Source organism: Callionymus lyra, chromosome 18, assembly GCF_982586985.1.
Source record: "Callionymus lyra chromosome 18, fCalLyr1.hap1.1, whole genome shotgun sequence".
NCBI classification, from domain to species: Eukaryota; Metazoa; Chordata; class Actinopteri; order Syngnathiformes; family Callionymidae; genus Callionymus; species Callionymus lyra.
The window spans coordinates 8,342,741-8,358,553 of record NC_141835.1 but is presented as its reverse complement, the minus strand read 5'-3'; the positions used below and the strand labels follow the sequence as shown (position 1 = coordinate 8,358,553).

General features: G+C 40.3%; 1 protein-coding gene across 3 annotated transcripts in view; it reads left to right on the top strand.

Annotated features, from left to right (window-relative positions):
- The window catches only part of LOC148060375 (collagen alpha-1(XII) chain-like), a 61,680-nt gene extending 46,141 nt beyond the window's left edge, over positions 1 to 15,539 (top strand). For 2 of the 3 annotated variants that reach the window (XM_087780317.1, XM_087780316.1), the window contains 15 exons: positions 3,300 to 3,461; positions 3,570 to 3,647; positions 4,576 to 4,662; positions 4,957 to 5,010; positions 5,433 to 5,528; positions 5,610 to 5,663; positions 7,247 to 7,300; positions 7,529 to 7,582; positions 8,076 to 8,147; positions 8,217 to 8,252; positions 9,844 to 9,910; positions 9,980 to 10,162; positions 10,334 to 10,411; positions 12,254 to 12,424; positions 14,931 to 15,539. In XM_087780317.1, the coding sequence (XP_087636443.1) occupies positions 3,300 to 3,461; positions 3,570 to 3,647; positions 4,576 to 4,662; positions 4,957 to 5,010; positions 5,433 to 5,528; positions 5,610 to 5,663; positions 7,247 to 7,300; positions 7,529 to 7,582; positions 8,076 to 8,147; positions 8,217 to 8,252; positions 9,844 to 9,910; positions 9,980 to 10,162; positions 10,334 to 10,411; positions 12,254 to 12,424; positions 14,931 to 15,043 (1,359 nt within the window). In that variant the 3' untranslated portion in view covers positions 15,044 to 15,539. Of the gene's footprint in view, positions 1 to 3,299; positions 3,462 to 3,569; positions 3,648 to 4,575; positions 4,663 to 4,956; positions 5,011 to 5,432; positions 5,529 to 5,609; positions 5,664 to 7,246; positions 7,301 to 7,528; positions 7,583 to 8,075; positions 8,148 to 8,216; positions 8,253 to 9,843; positions 9,911 to 9,979; positions 10,163 to 10,333; positions 10,412 to 12,253; positions 12,425 to 14,200 lie in introns of all 3 variants that reach the window. The other variant, XM_087780318.1, reaches the window with a different exon arrangement.
- The last annotated feature ends 274 nt before the right edge of the window (positions 15,540 to 15,813 follow it).

Genomic DNA, 15,813 nt, shown 5'->3' with positions numbered 1-15,813 from the left:
GGGTCCAGCAGCTTTTAAAGCTGATGCTTGGACTCATTTAAACTAAGTTTAAAGTTAAATAATGAAACACAGACAGATACTGGATATTACTTGTTGCTCCAGGTTTTTTTTGTTTTTTTTTTACTGTAAATGCACATTATTATTAATATAAGTTTACATTTTTGTCAATATTTTAAGAAGCACTGTCCTACAAGCGCTTTAACATTTGATTAGAGAAAGTATTTGCTCACGTCTTTGTTGTAAAAGCCAGAAAAAGTCTTTCAAGTACCTCTATATATAGTATTGTCACACGTGTATCGTGATACACGTCTTCACATTCTTGCCTACACGCAGCCCTACTACTTAGGTTGTTATCAGGTTCAAATGTCATCAAAATTGGACATATTTGAATTTTCATGTAGGCCTTCTGCCCACGTTTGTGCCCCTCTTCCACGGATCACGGAAGAACAAATACTTGACGACAAAAGCTAAATGTCTATTCATTGGGTGTCTCCGTCCCTGCAGTGTTCCGTGAAAGCTTGAACACTTTTAAACTGACTTTTATGTGAAACAGATGAAGAGCACTTTAACAAGCGCCAATTGTGGACGGAGAAAACTTCTTTCTGAATTCATAAAATCATGCGTTTAACTATCTCTTGCGAAAACATTCCACTGTTCCCGTCATGGATCTCCTTTTACGAAGAAGATAAACATCTTTTCATTAGCAAATTAATTTCACCACTTATGAGCGACGAGCGAGAAATATAAACTCACTATCTGGTTGAAATCCAGTCTCTGTGATTCTTGTATCAACAGATCTTATCTCAAAACCTGATCAAATCATACAGTGTGAAAATTATTGAATTGTCCTGTAACATGACCAGCTTCCTCCAATATGTGAGAGCTGGAGTTCTGGACCTTTGAGGCTCGTTTTTCAAAGCCTTATTTTCCACTGTCTGAAGTGTTTCATGGCTTTTTCTTGATTGGTCAGTGAGGTAACATCCACTCGTGATTTGACTTTCCTCTTGATCATCCAGAGTTGTTTCAGTAAAGCCCTCCGGGGCTCATGCTGTAATAAATCCACGCCAGCGTCGTGAGATATACAACAACCCACTCTTTCTGTGGTCACCAGGATAGTTTGTGCCGCCGCCAAGAGAAGTCGACTGTAATTTAGTGATCGGTTGCCAAAGAGCTTTGGCCAGGGCTTGTGGTAGGTTTTTTGGTTTTTGTGGAGAGGAATGGTAAGTTACATTTTCTGACATAAAGAAAGCTTGTATGTCGGTCAGGCAAAGGAAAATCAGCATTGATGAAGAAAGAGGGCGGTGGGTGGGGGGGCGGGGGGATTCGGCGCTTTTGATGGCACATATCGTTTCAAGATGTTGAGCAGGAAACTTGTGACACTTTGTCTTTCAGCTTTGTTTAACTGAGGGTCAAACTCAAAGCTATAGGCTATATGACTAGCTGAGCCAAAATATACAAACTTGTAATACATTTAAACCATATTTTTCAAACTCAAGGCCCAGGGGCCTAATGTGGCCCCATTTTATATGGCTGACAAGAGCGTAACCCTTGAGTTATCTCAGGGTCAAGTTGACCCGGAGGCCCGAAAACACCACACAACCTCCACCACTGCATGTGTATCTATAGAAACCAGTAAGTGGTTCACTTTGACCCAGAGACAACACAAGGGATAAAAGAATTACATTTGTTTTCTGGCCTTCGGGTCACATTGACCGTGAAGGAACACGGGTTAAGGGTTCAAATATATATATATAAGATGATATTTTTTGCCGAATTACAAACCCTATCATGAAATTAAAGCTACTATAAAATGGTTATTTTAAATATTATCAAATGAATCTGTGAAAAAACTTGTTTTCACAGAGAAAAAGAGAAGTTGTTGAGAGACGATGACGATTGTTTGCACTTAAAAAGAGAGAAAAGTGTCTCTTAAGTATCTCTTTATACTCAATTTATCATCTAATACCCCAAAGACTGACAGATATCGTGACTCTTTAAAAAGTTCCAGCTTCAGACATGTGCGATAAACCATGTTTTTGTTCCGGGTGCGACTCCGGCAACAACATTTTCCGTGATCGACTTTGACAGCTGTGAATTATACTCTCTTAATATTGTTGCGTACAAGATATTTCCCGCAGAACAAAACCCCCAGAATGACAGCAACGCTTGAACATCTAAAGCCAACCCAAACAATAGCTGAGCGAGAGGCCAGAAACTGTTGGTCAAAATCTTCAATAAGTAATGAAGACCTTCTTTCTTGGTTCAAAAACTCCTTTTTTTCTTTTCATTGGTTATGAATAAGGCTATTAGGATCTTCCCCCACTCGAAGAACACATTGTTGTTTCAATTAATTGACCTTTCCTGTTCAAATAGTTGACTTGACTAACTTGATATTTTGGCATGTGTGTTTTTGGAGCTAAAAAAACTTCATTAAAAGGTTCGTAAACGTCGGCACCGAATATAGGTTTTGACAGTAGCTTGGACGAGAGATTTCACAAAGAAACTGGAATTCATTATATCAATTTATTGGGAGTTTAAGCCACATATTCAAGACAGATTTTTTCGGAGTGGAAATAAGTCCGGAAATCTGCAACGGATTTCAATCGTTCCAAGCAAAATATTAAGAATCGAATGTGGGGAGAAGAAAGCGCAGGATTAAACCTCAGTTGAGCATTAGAAGCTCCTAAATGCGATACTTTTCTGATATTTTATTGAATTATTTGTGGATGAAAATCTTCGTTATTTGCTGTAAAAAAAAAGGAAAGAAGTCTGTGTGATAAATCATCCGTGGTCGGTTATCATTCGACTTGTGTTGCCATGCGATCGTTTAATAAACGTATAAATAAAGTCCAAAAAACGACCAAAAATGGAACGAGAGTCTCATCCTAACACGGAGTTGACTCATGGTTCATAAACAGACATGATTTTCGCACGGTCGTGACGACCACAACCCCTAGCATTTGAAAAACACTTATTTTCCAGATTGTCAAACCCACGTCTTTAACAAACACTCATCATTCGGCCATGCTAGACACAAAGACTCTTTCTTTTTACACGATCATAGGCTTTTATTTTTTTTAGGAGATGTCTTTTATTCCATTTAGCATTCCGTAGAATCTGGAATTGAATGAACTAAACATGCTTTAAACAACTTTATAAGCCACTAAAACATTTTCATTGAGGTTGTAAGCTTCCTAATAGCATTCCTGATGATTGCTTTTCCTAAATGACTATAAAAGCTACTTAAGATATATGTTTTTCTTGAGTCTTTGTTAATCATCTCCCTCTCCCTCCGCCAGCTCCACATCACCGTCTCGCCTGAGAAAGTCAAGCTGAACATCGACTGTCAGGAGGTGGCCGAGAAGCCCATCAAGGAGGCCAACAACATTTCCCTGGACGGATACGAGGTGCTCGGGAAGATGGTCAAGACCGGCGGCAGCAACAGGAGGCAGTCGGCGACAGTGAGTGCCAACCACTGACGACTTTTTTTGCATGGATTAATAACCACGTTTTTAAGTCCGGAGGGTCGTCTGCTCCTCAAGAATGTGACAAACTATTGTTCTCTCCAGTTCCAACTCCAGATGTTCGATATCGTCTGCAGCTTGAGCTGGATCAGCCGGGACAAATGCTGCGACCTCCCATCCACAGTAAGAGTCTTTTTTCCGAATCCAAAGAAACGAGCATTTGTGTTTCCTCGGATTTCACTAATTACGTTCATTAGTCTTCACTTCGGTGATTTATAAATTGACTGGGATAAGGACACGCTGCTGCAGCTGGATCGTGAATGCCCTCGCGACGACCCCAGAACTCTCTGTTTATCCCTGAATCACTCATATTTCCTCGAAAAAATAGAGCCTTTTAATAAAAAGCCACTGAGACAAATGGGACTAGATTTAATTTTGGGGGGGCCAAATTACAGATAAACGCTCATTTCAGTGAATCGCAATTCATCCCTAATTTGGATCACATACTTTATGCAGCGATGATCAAATCCCATTACGGATAATTGCACCTCTGAGTCACAATTCATTTCCAAAAGCTACCATTACATCACGAACCCCTGCCTGCATTCATAAAAAAGAAGGGGTCCAATTGAGGCAAATGAAAGAGCTCTTGGCCAGAGAACGTTTACTGAAAAGAGTTTTTCTCTCTTTTCCTACCCAACACTGTAACACATTATTCCGTCTGGTGCTCGAAACTTTTGATAAATATTGTGAATAAGAATATCTGGCTTCTTTTACACTTAAAATATGTGTCTCAAATGATTTGAGGAACATTAAGTTCTTCCCTTTAAAAGCAAAGTTCATGTTCAAGTGTGATTTGTGCCTCAACTAGCAGCACTTTAAGCTAATCCAAATGGAAAAACTACCATTCAAAGATATTTAAAATGAATATTTATTCACTTTTGCAACTATAATTGGACCCAAATTGATCTTAAAATTGAGCTTTTAAACCTCAACTTTTTTAAAGGACGCCGTTTGATCGCTCTTTTTTTTTTTCGTTTTTTATGTACTTACTCAACCAGAGCATCTGCTGTTCCAATTGTTTATCCTTATTTGTAATTCTTCTTTCCAGAGAGAAGAAACTAAATGCCCAGCCCTCCCTCACTCCTGCACATGCACGCAGGATAGCATCGGTCCTCAGGGGCCACCCGGACCTTCGGTAAGCACATTGGTCCCAGTCTTCCTCTAACTTAAAATGCCTTTCTCAGACCTCGGACATGTTTTGACGATGATGGTATTCCCATGCCTGACTAATGACAGTGCTACGGTGAAGCCTCACCAGGAGGGCTGTATTTTCTTCTTCTTCTTTTGAAGAGGGATGACAAGAGTAACGATGAAATGTTGGCGTAGTAAAAAGTGTGAAGAGTCTGTGTATTTGTTGTATCTTGGTATCCTCATCATTATTCCCAGTGAGGATTTTAAAGGTTTTCCTGTGCATTTCCGTCTTTTCCAGGGAGGCCCAGGCTCCAAGGGACCACGCGGTGATAGAGGCGATACAGGTCCCGGTGTAAGTTCTCAAACTTTTTTGCATTTTTATTGGATGGATTGGTTTGTCATGACTCCATAGACAATGATTTGATTGCCATTTTTGGGTCTTTGGAGTTGTCATACCATGGCCTGATGTCACATCCATTTATAGACATCATAAGAGTCTGGGAACACGATGTCCCTGATGAAACATGGGCTTAATTCATCTCATAACCTTTCAAATGCCTTCAAAGTTATTTGGTTTTAGACTCAGCAGATGAGCCAGACACAAAGCAGGAGAGTCTGACAGGAATATGAGCTTCTATGATGTGAATGGTGAACCGTAGATTACTGGACTCACTGTCAGATCAAAAGTATCAGCTGCCGGAATCTTTTCCGATCCTTAAATTAAATTATTTTCATGCCTTTAACTCCCTCATCTTTCTACATCTTCTGGTCTAGGGTTCAACGGGTTCACGAGGAGAACCTGGTCTTCCAGGACCAATGGGACTTCCCGGCCCGCAGGGACCCAACGGACTGTCACTCCCTGGAGAGCCTGTAAGTGGTTATAAATTTTTTTTTTTTTTTAAATAGAACATTTATCAGAGCATTGTCTAAACTTTCCTCCTGCCATTTCAGGGTCGCCCCGGACAAAAGGGAGACCGTGGAGACCCGGGTCTGCCTGGTGTGTCTGTAAGTTTGTTCCTCTCATTTTGTGGTTTATGAAAAGGAAACGCGAGAGTATCAACAGACAGAAGCGTTGCTACTGCAGGCTGGATTCAGTCCACGCAGCAAAATCGAAACCACACTCGGAGGAGGAGGTTTAACCAAACATTCCTCAGGGACCCCCCACCCCCCAACCCCCCAACCCCCCTCCTCAACTCAGACAGATGATTGACAATGTGATGCACTTAAATGATTATGAAGCGTCGACTGGTGTTACGCGAGGGGTGGGGGGGGGAGGGAATGGAATATGTTTTCTCTGGATTTGAAGCTCCGACCGACTCTGGAGAAACTTCTCGCCTTTCAGCTTTTTAAATTATGACCTCTTGATTTCTCGCTTTTCCCAGAGTGCATCACTGCCTTCTCCCAGTTCAAGGGAGTTCGATGAAAACAGAAATAGTTCGCTTTTTTTTTTTTTTTTTTTAATGGAAAACCATTTTTGGATTCAGGTCAAGTCCATTTCTTTGGTTTCGATTGACCTTTAGAAAATGAAATTGAATCAGTCAGGAAAAAAATCTTGACGTTTGCGACGCTCTGCCAAGCCTCAACTCGATTGCTAGCCGTAAACAAAACAATTAAAGTCACGTGGCGCGGTTAACCTTTCGGAGCTTTTAGCATCGTATTGATTTGCCGTTTCTTTGTGCAAGTGACCGACCTTTGACCCATGTGAATGGGATAGATAAGGAAAAATACAGATAAGGAAAAATACCTGATGATGCTCCAGAGATGTGTTCACTGAGAGGGAGTGAGACAAAGAGGGAGCGCTGATGAAATTTTTGAGCTGCAAAAATAGATAAAAAACTATTCTTTTTTAAAGTTAAAATGATAGATAGACAATGTCTTTTTCTCAATGTTCATTATTCGACAGTTTATTTAGTAAATTAAATTCTTATTAAGATCAGGAACCGTTTCAAAAAAGCTAAAAACACGTCGAGCTACGAAAGTCACTGTAAATATTGAAAACAGTATAAAGTTTCATCTCAGTGTTTCCTCGTGTTATTTTAACACATTTTTTAAGGTTTCTAAAACAAGCACAAACACACACCCCGGTGACCTGTGTTGAATGTTTGTCGTGAAAGGTATAAATACTTTTGTCGACCTCATTGTTTGCTCAAGAGCACGCCACAAGAATCAAAAACAAACAAACGAAGAAGAGTTAGATAACGTAAACGCACCGCAAGATTTATTTAACACTACAACAGAGGGGCGTACAATGGATCTTTTCTTTCCTGGTGGATATGATAGTTCAGTTTGGCAGCATGACTCTGTCCTTGTAGGTCTTTGTGTAACAGTAGAACTTCAGTGTCTCGTGTTTGTTTGGGAATGAAAGTGAGAATCAAAACAATCGTTTAGCTTAGATTTGCTTCCATTAAAAAAAACAACCGAGATCTATTTTTTGGAAATGTTTTTATAGATAACAGGGAATATTGTGGTTGAATTAAAACCACAGCAAATCATATTTTATCTCAACTTTAATCCGTGTGGTGATCTTAGAATCCAAGATTTGTTGTTTCTTTGTTCTGAAGAAGTTTTTTTCTCTTCTCATTTCTCAGGGCTCTCAGGGACAACGTGGTCCTCTGGGCCCGGTCGGACCCAGTGGAGTGAGGGTAAGATGCCTCGTCTGCTTAATGTACATTGCTTACATCATCACCTGTGAGAGACTCCGAGCGGGAGCCAAAGTGTTTTGCGAAGTTTCTTCACTGTCTGTTCTCACTTGTGTCAGCCAAAATAATTAAACCGCTACCAACGTGGAGAAGCTTGACACTGATGTATTGCATGGACCGCTTCCCCGCCGCGTTGTAACAAACGCATGATTGTATGTTGATTCTACACAGGGGCCACCAGGAAAGGAGGGACCATCTGGACCTCGAGGCCCGTCGGGGCCCATGGTGAGTTCGCTTCTGCTTCTGTATTGCCCATCAAAGAGTCAAATAAATATTCCTCGGAGCGGGATTTGTATCCCGATATATCTCCGACGATTACCGGCCCCCCGACAGTTGCGCTCCGCTGGAACGGCACGTGAAAATAGTAGATTGTGGTCCTCAGGCCCCTCATATGCTGCGTATGGAGCTCATTTTCATCCTCTTTGTGGTCTGCGGATCATAACCAGAGTGCCAGTGGGAAACTTGCCAGCATCCTTCCCATGCACTGTACCGTCCTCATGCTCCAGGAGCTATTAGCAGTTGTGTTGATGCACGTGTGTGTTTCCATCCCCCGTTTTGGCAACCACATACACCCCCCCCCAAATGCCTGCAGATGTCAAAGCATCAACCAGGAACCTTGTTATGCAACAGTTAAAAGGGGGAGGGCAGGAGTTAAACGCCGCAATTATGTTTGGTGATGAATAACTCAAGATAAAGGCCTGTTTTCTCTCCGTCGCAGGGAAGTCCTGGAAATCCAGGTGTGCCAGGAATCACCGGGAAAACCGGCAAGCAAGGAGAACCAGGGAACGCCGTACGTATGGAGGACGCAACTTTGTTTTTTCCGAGAAGATCTCGCTAAACGTCCTGCTCTCTGTTACAGGGACCTGTTGGCCTCAAAGGCGAGAAAGGAGAGAGGGTGTGTATTCCTTTGTTCATCTGTGGAGTCACTTGTCCGTTAGCCATAAAACATTAAATCATAATATATTCTAATGAATGGTTATAGAGCCAACAGTCTTCTCTCAAATGATCACTGACAATACTTGTCTGTTAGCATCGTGATAGCTTATAGTATCTTACATAAAGAAGTCGATGAATTTCTATTGGCATTTAGACCAGACTCGAGCCGCAACAAGTCCTAGAAAAGGTGTCAACTAGCTTGTGTCTCATTCGAGCGTTGACCTACAATTGGAAGCTAAGAATGTGGATTATTTAATTCGTCAAAAGTGCAACAGTCAAAGCCATCAACTGGTTGTCAAGTCCAATCTTATCAGTTTATCCGAGATGTGATTTACCCAAGTCCTTGTCCAGAAACTAGGCCTTCATGACCAAGTCAGGTATTGACTTGAAGCTCAGTGAAAGTATGAGTATTTGGTTTCCCAATATTTGGCAGGTTTGACTTGCGAGTCAATAAGCACGATGACCCGAAGGGGCACCTCCAGTTACTGAAACCATGATAAGGAATAATCATCAAAAGTCAAGACGTGATTTACACAATCTTTTGAGCCCAAGAAATAAGCAAATACTCCTAAAATTGGTATAAATATCTGAGAATGGAATTTAAAAATGTATTTCGATTCCATTTATTTCCAATTTTTCTTAAACTAAGGTTGTTTTTTTTCATTAATGCTTAATATTGTCAGTCTATAAGTTTGCTTGCGAAGAACAATAATTATTTTTCTACTTTGACTGTATTTGAAGGGTAGTTGTGAAAGCATTGAGCTTGCTGAATTTAAAGCGATAGTTCACCCAAAATTCAAACTTTACTCATTTTGTACTCACCCTTCTATCAACTAAAGGTTGGGATTATATTCAGAGTAATCTGTTCATTTTTAGAATTAAAGACAAAAATGTAAGACAATTTTAATGTAGCAACTGGAGCTCAGTTGTCTTCATCTTCGTCCAAATAGACACTTAAAAACATCCAAATACCTCCATACTGCTCGTCTGTGACGTCCATCTTGTATTGAAGCGTCACCGTGAGAAATTGTTCTGAAAGGAATTAAACAAGTTTATATTTTAGGCTCGTTCGCTAAAGTGCTAACATGCTAAACATACAGGAAACACTATGGGTACATATTACGAGAGAGAGGGTGAGTAGAAAATGAGGGTATTTTGGGTTAAATGTCCCTTAATTTACAAGTCAAGAAAGGTGTCTATAGTCATGGCTCCATGTTGACAAAAGAAGCCGTCATTACAGATTTACTTTTCTCACTGAAACGAGGGTAAAAAGACAGCATGAACCGGAGTCGACCTCAATAGCACTTCTAACTGGTCCTGCTGTCAACTACCCTTAGTGTGAGTCGTGTTGCAGGGAGAGAAAGATTGAGCTACCATTAGCATCTTGGATCAAGTCTCTGACAAGTGATAATTGAGGAGAGTTACTTTCATTAGCCAACGGTTGACGGGTCCAAGTCGCAACTCCTCAATGGATTCATTCGAATGTTCCACGTCAAATGCCAGTCCTGTGGATTATACACCTCCTAATGATCCACAACTCCGTCCTACAGGGAGACATAGCGTCCCAGAACATGATGCGCACCATCGCCAGACAAGTCTGCGAACAACTCGTCAACAGTAAGTCGCTTTGGTTGCACAACGTCCCGGAGCAGCACTGAGGGTCTCCTCTTGACCTTTTTTCTCCAGGTCAGATGAGCCGATTCGACCACATGCTCAACCAGCTTCCCTCAGGATATAGAAGCAACTCCCCTGGACCAGCAGGACCAGCAGGACCACCCGGAGAGCCCGGAACACGCGGAGAGCCGGGACAGACCGGCAGGAACGGATTCCCGGGCACCCCGGGACAACCTGGAAATCAAGGAGAAAGAGGTGGGGAAGCGTGATGCCTGCCATCGAAACCTTAACAGGGCCCCCAAACGTTAGCGGACGAGGTCACGATAACACTGACGCCATAACTGCGTTAGCTGGTGCAGACCTCCGCTGTCACATCCATTTTCAAAATCACGCTGTCAGGCTGATTTCCTGTCCTTGTTTACGCAGGAATGCCAGGAGAGAAGGGAGAGCGAGGATCTCCAGGCACCGGGATCAGAGGACAGAGAGGTGTAACTGGGCCACCAGGTAACTTCAAACAAATACTTTCCTAAAAGCATCTCTGGCTCCGGCTCCTACTGCCGCCCGTCCTCATAGACCGAATTCCAGCTCAGGCCCCGGAGATGTTTTCATAGCCTTTCCGTCGAACTCTCCGGGACGCGGAGTATTCCCATTTGTCTGATTAAAACAGCATTTCAGCAAGAAGTCAAAATATACCTTTTCGCTCCGACGCCTGTGATCGGAGCTGATTCCAAAGAGTTTTATCGCGTGTACGATGAGCAGCTCAGCAGGATTTGAGACGCACCGGTGGAAAAAAGATTTGACTTATTGAGATATGATGTTCACTGAAAACAATCCTGAGAAGATATTATCTTTACAATTTAAGAAAGTCTTCTCAGACCTGTCAAGCTTCATGCTTAAGAATATATATTTCCTAGAATGTTTTTATTTCATATCGTAGACTTTACACAAAAACTCTACATGGGACCATCTTGTTGCATAAACATCAGGAATCATGCAATGATATTTTTTAAGTCTGGTCCCTGAAAATATTTTAGAAATTAATCCTCTTAAACTGCATTATAACACGACAATTCTCCTCCATCAACACACGACCCTCCCAGATTATGACCAATTTGTTTAAAAAATTTTTTTTAACGCAATTTAATTTGCTTTTATTATGTTTCAACATTAAGATGTATTGCAATTTTCCTATAATCACATGTCGGAGGAAGACAGCTTTTGGAAAGATCATAATGTCAGCTAGATTTACTTAATATTCCAGACAGTTAAACCTTTAAATAAAACTCATTTAAATCTATTTTATTTTATTTTGAGCAGTTGGTAAAAATAAACTATTTAAATTATTAAAAAAAAAAAAAAAAAGCATGTCATTCAAAAAGATAAATATTTTTTTAATCTTGTTGTATAGGTATTTTATTATTATTTTTAATTCATACCCCTGGAAATAATGCATTTTTATTTTTGTAAGATTAAAATCAAGTTTACATTACAATTCACAATATTTACTACAGGGAAGTTTAACTAATTTAAAACATTTCTAAGTTAAAAACTACTTTTCCCAACTTTTAAAACTTTTTTAAGATGGGAAATAACTCAAGCAGTGACTTTCTTTTAGGGTTTTTACGAACAACTGGTTGTTTTGTGGCACCCCTTTAGCGTTTTTATTTTCCAACTTTTGATGTAACCTTTATTGTGAAAAGCTAATAAAAGTTGAGTTAGGAAATCTACCATGCTCTCAGGTGAGCGCCAAAGCATTGATTAAACACGGATAATAAATCTTCACGGTTTGTCGATTCATGTGACAAATAAAGTTAGAAGTTCAACCACCGAATTTTTCCGCCGGACCGAAAATGATGATGATTGACAGCTCGTTAACGAAACCATCTTTCCGTTGGAACCGGCCGGAACGTTTCTCCTGTGTGACGAACATACGGCAAACACTGAACGCACTTGTGTTTGTCAAATGAAGTGAGAAACGAGAGAGCGCCGAGAGGAAGTCGCTGCTGCGTGCGTGTGTCAGTGTGTGTGTGTGTGTGTGAGTGTGTGTTTGTGTTAGAGAATCAGATTGTTGTACAATGAGCCTTCATTGACAACACATATGGGCTCACTTAAGAGAGGGGAAAAAATTCCATCCAGAGTTTTCACTGTCTAGACATCAAGACTAGTGGTGAGAAGAGGATGGGGGGGGAGGAAGGGAGAGTGTGTGTGTGTGTGGGGGGGGTGGGGGGGGTACAGGGCCACAGTATTTGATCGAGCATCGTAATTGAGATATTGTAACGTTTAAAAACCAACACAGCGACCACAGATTGTCAGGCATTCATTCTCACACTACCTTCCACTCCTCAGGGCCTGCAGGAGAGTCCAGGTCAGGACCCCCAGGTCCCTCCGGCTCCTCCGGGTCTCGCGGCCCTCCCGGTCGCCAGGGTACCTCCGGGGTACGCGGACCACCGGGCCCCCCTGGATACTGCGACTCCTCCCAGTGCGTGGGCATCCCTTACAACGGCCAAGGATACACAGGTAAGCAGTCGGCACCGACCACGGACCTGCATGAGACACACTAAGTGATTGCACACGACTCACCCTGGATTCGCACCCACAACTCTTTGAACGACGTGTGGAGATGATTGACAGCCCACTCAAGCCTACTTCAATCCCTTAGATCTGACCCCCGTCATTAGTCGTGTTTTTTAAACAATGGAGGTCATAGGTTGGGCCTGAGGCAAATATTTCATCATCTTGTCACTCGGTGTAGAGCAGCAGACGAAGGAACCACACAGTTAATAAATACTTTAAAGAAATATATATAATTAAACTATACAAATATAATATGATAAAGCCACTTAAGGTAGTTTTTCATTTATTTTCTACCACTTATTCCCTCGTCAGGGTTGCATTCATGTGCAAGTTTATCCCAGCTACTTAGGGGTGGCAGAGAAATACAACAATTTGCAAGTTAGTGTTCTTAATCAACCTTTATATGGTGATTGACATATACAATTTAATCAACCATAGATAAATAATGAAAAGTTAAATAAAATAATAAAATTATAAACCCTAATTTTAATTTATTCTAAATTGTTAAATTTAGCATGTTTGATTTATACCAAATCTTTAACAACTATTTGCTAACATGCTAATTTATCAGAACACCCTAAGGGGTTAACAATAACCCTCTTGAGAAATTTATATTTGGGTTTTGTACTTTGTTCTCTACCATTATTTAAAAAAAAATGGTAAACAGCTTTACATATATGCTAGCATATAGCGTCCACATTTCTTGGCGGGAAAATTAAAAGAACAAAAATAGCCTGTGGTAGGATGTGCTCAATAACGATATATGTTTATATCTCTTTATGTATAATTTCAAATTAAAGTCCATATAAAAGTATTTTCACTCCATCATATGTAAAAAAAAAAAAAACTTTTAAAAGGATTTATAATGCTATGAGTAATTAGCGTTTTTTTTTTTTACAAAGTAGAAAACCACAAGATCCACAAATCGCACAATACTATAAAACCAGGAGGCCACATTATATTGACAACTCAACCAAAACAAGCTGGTCACTGAAGGAGTGTAGGGTCAAATATCTGGCGATATGATACGCATCACGATACAAGGGCAAAGATACCATATATAGTCATAGTGTAGTAACAAGGATATATTTGTAGTATTGTCGAGTACTTGACTCTGGTGTTGCAGAATTTACAGACTCAAAGTCGTAATCGCTTTCATTTGTTTTGAAACCAAAATATGTCCAAACATCAGCTTTTAAAAGCTGCTGGAGTCGACTGTATCCTCTCGTCCTCAGTCATCCCCGGGATCTTCCAAGATTCATTAAGCTGCGGCCAGGAGTTGAATTGCAACAAAAAAAATAAAAATAATATACGTTAATATGTAAATATTTACATGTTAATTGTTAAAAAGCAGAATAAAAAAATGTGCCTATTCACACCATTGTAGCTAATAATAAATGTTGTAGTTTTACATCCAATAAGATCACTTTACGACCCCCGTATCAACCGTGGAAGAATCAAACTGACTCAAGTATGACTCTTTATAGACGATTAGTCACATGATTGGACCACAAACCAACAGTTGATATAAGTGACTGAATATGAAAAGTTATCTCGACTTCCTCGACTTGTATTAAAGGAGGGGAAAGCATCGAAAAATCCTCTCCAGCGTCTCCACGCGTCGCACATACCAGCATGCCCACCCATGTGATCAATGAATATTGTTGCAGTGACTGTGTTGCTGTCAAAATACTCACTCCTTCTTTGGCCTATTTCCAGGTTAATAAACCCTCTAAAGCCCTTTTGCTGTGGGGCACAAACATCATGGACATAACTAATGAACGTTAAAAAAACAAAAAACAAGACAAAAGAAACAAAAACAGATTGGAGTGGACTAACATCATCTCACAGCTACAAACTACAGTGATGGCAACCTGCTGGTCTGTTTGCATCTACAAACCGTAGAGGAGGGAAAATAAAAGACATTCCTGCAGAGGAAGGAGCATGTTCCGACAATAAAAAAAAACAAAAACCCCAGCGATACAAACACCTACTAACCAAAGCTGAACGTGGAGGTGTATATAAACTAATGTGTGCCTTGTAAATGATGTATTTTTTTGACTCGAAATAACATCTGTACTGAGCTTGTGCCTCGTAACCCTCTGCTTACTTACCACCAACATAACCTCTGTTTACAAAGACTGAAGCATGTCGTGTTTTGTTGTCCATCCAAATGGTGCTAAATGTTGTCTTTTCCTCGTAGCATCTGATTATTATATTTCATATCTAACATTGTCCAGACAGCATCTGAAAGTTTCCACTATCTTTTATATATATATATATTATTCAAAGCAGGATGTTTTTATTTTATCATTTTTTTTCGTGCTGACACAGGGCGTTTTTTTTTATTTTTATTTTATAAAAAAAAAAAAAAAGAAGAAGTCCAGAGTGCAATATAATTTAAAAATTGTGCAAAGTTTTTTAATTGGCCATCCCGGATATTTTCTAGCCGGCCGCTTCCAGCCCGAACCCGACGTAGTGTCTATACCCGTGGAGCCGGCAGCAGAGTTTGAGGCCATTCAGTCCCGAAACCAGCGGAGACAGAGATCGCTACGCTCATAGCCACAATGTTCGGAGAGCCTCAACCATAGGATGAAGGGATAGCCATTTTTTTGGGTGGGGGAGGGGAGGAAAAAAAAAAAAAGTACTTATATGGGTTTGACACCTTGGTTATATCTATATATTTTTTTTGGAGAACAATTGAGCAAACCTGTGTGCTTGATTCTGTCTGCTTGTATAATAACTGCCAGTTTCTATCCTTTTAATGCACTACCACGAGAGGAACCTTCAACTAGTTAAACTTCAACCCCCTGTTTGTAATAAAAAAAAAAAGCCGATTGATTGTAAGATTTTTTTTTTTTCTTTTCTACCAGATGTGGAATTGCATGTTGTATATTTACTGAGTATTCTTAGGTCACCGCAGTTGGATTCGGTTGCAAGAAAGTGGAAATGCTTTTCTCATGTTTGAACTGCACATGTTGTGAATTCCACACAGCCTTATTTTCTTATTTATTTCTGAAACAGAAGAGGCATTTTTCAATAAAACTACTGAAAATGTTGTCGGTCCACTGTTTTTCTTTGTTCTTCTCAAGGAAATATTTGGCCATCACAGGCATAAATCCCTATTAATATCCAGTATTTTGGGATCCAACTCTGTGGGCAGTGTTAGCCATTAGCTTAGCAAGCAAATATAGCATTTTGTTGAAATCTACTTCATGTTACATTAAAGCTTGAAAAAAAGAATCCATTTATTTTTTGTTAACGGTTGGTCAGGTTCGCTCAAATTCTACGGTTACTTGCCTGCTTAAGAACTTGTCTCCTGCAAGGGTTTG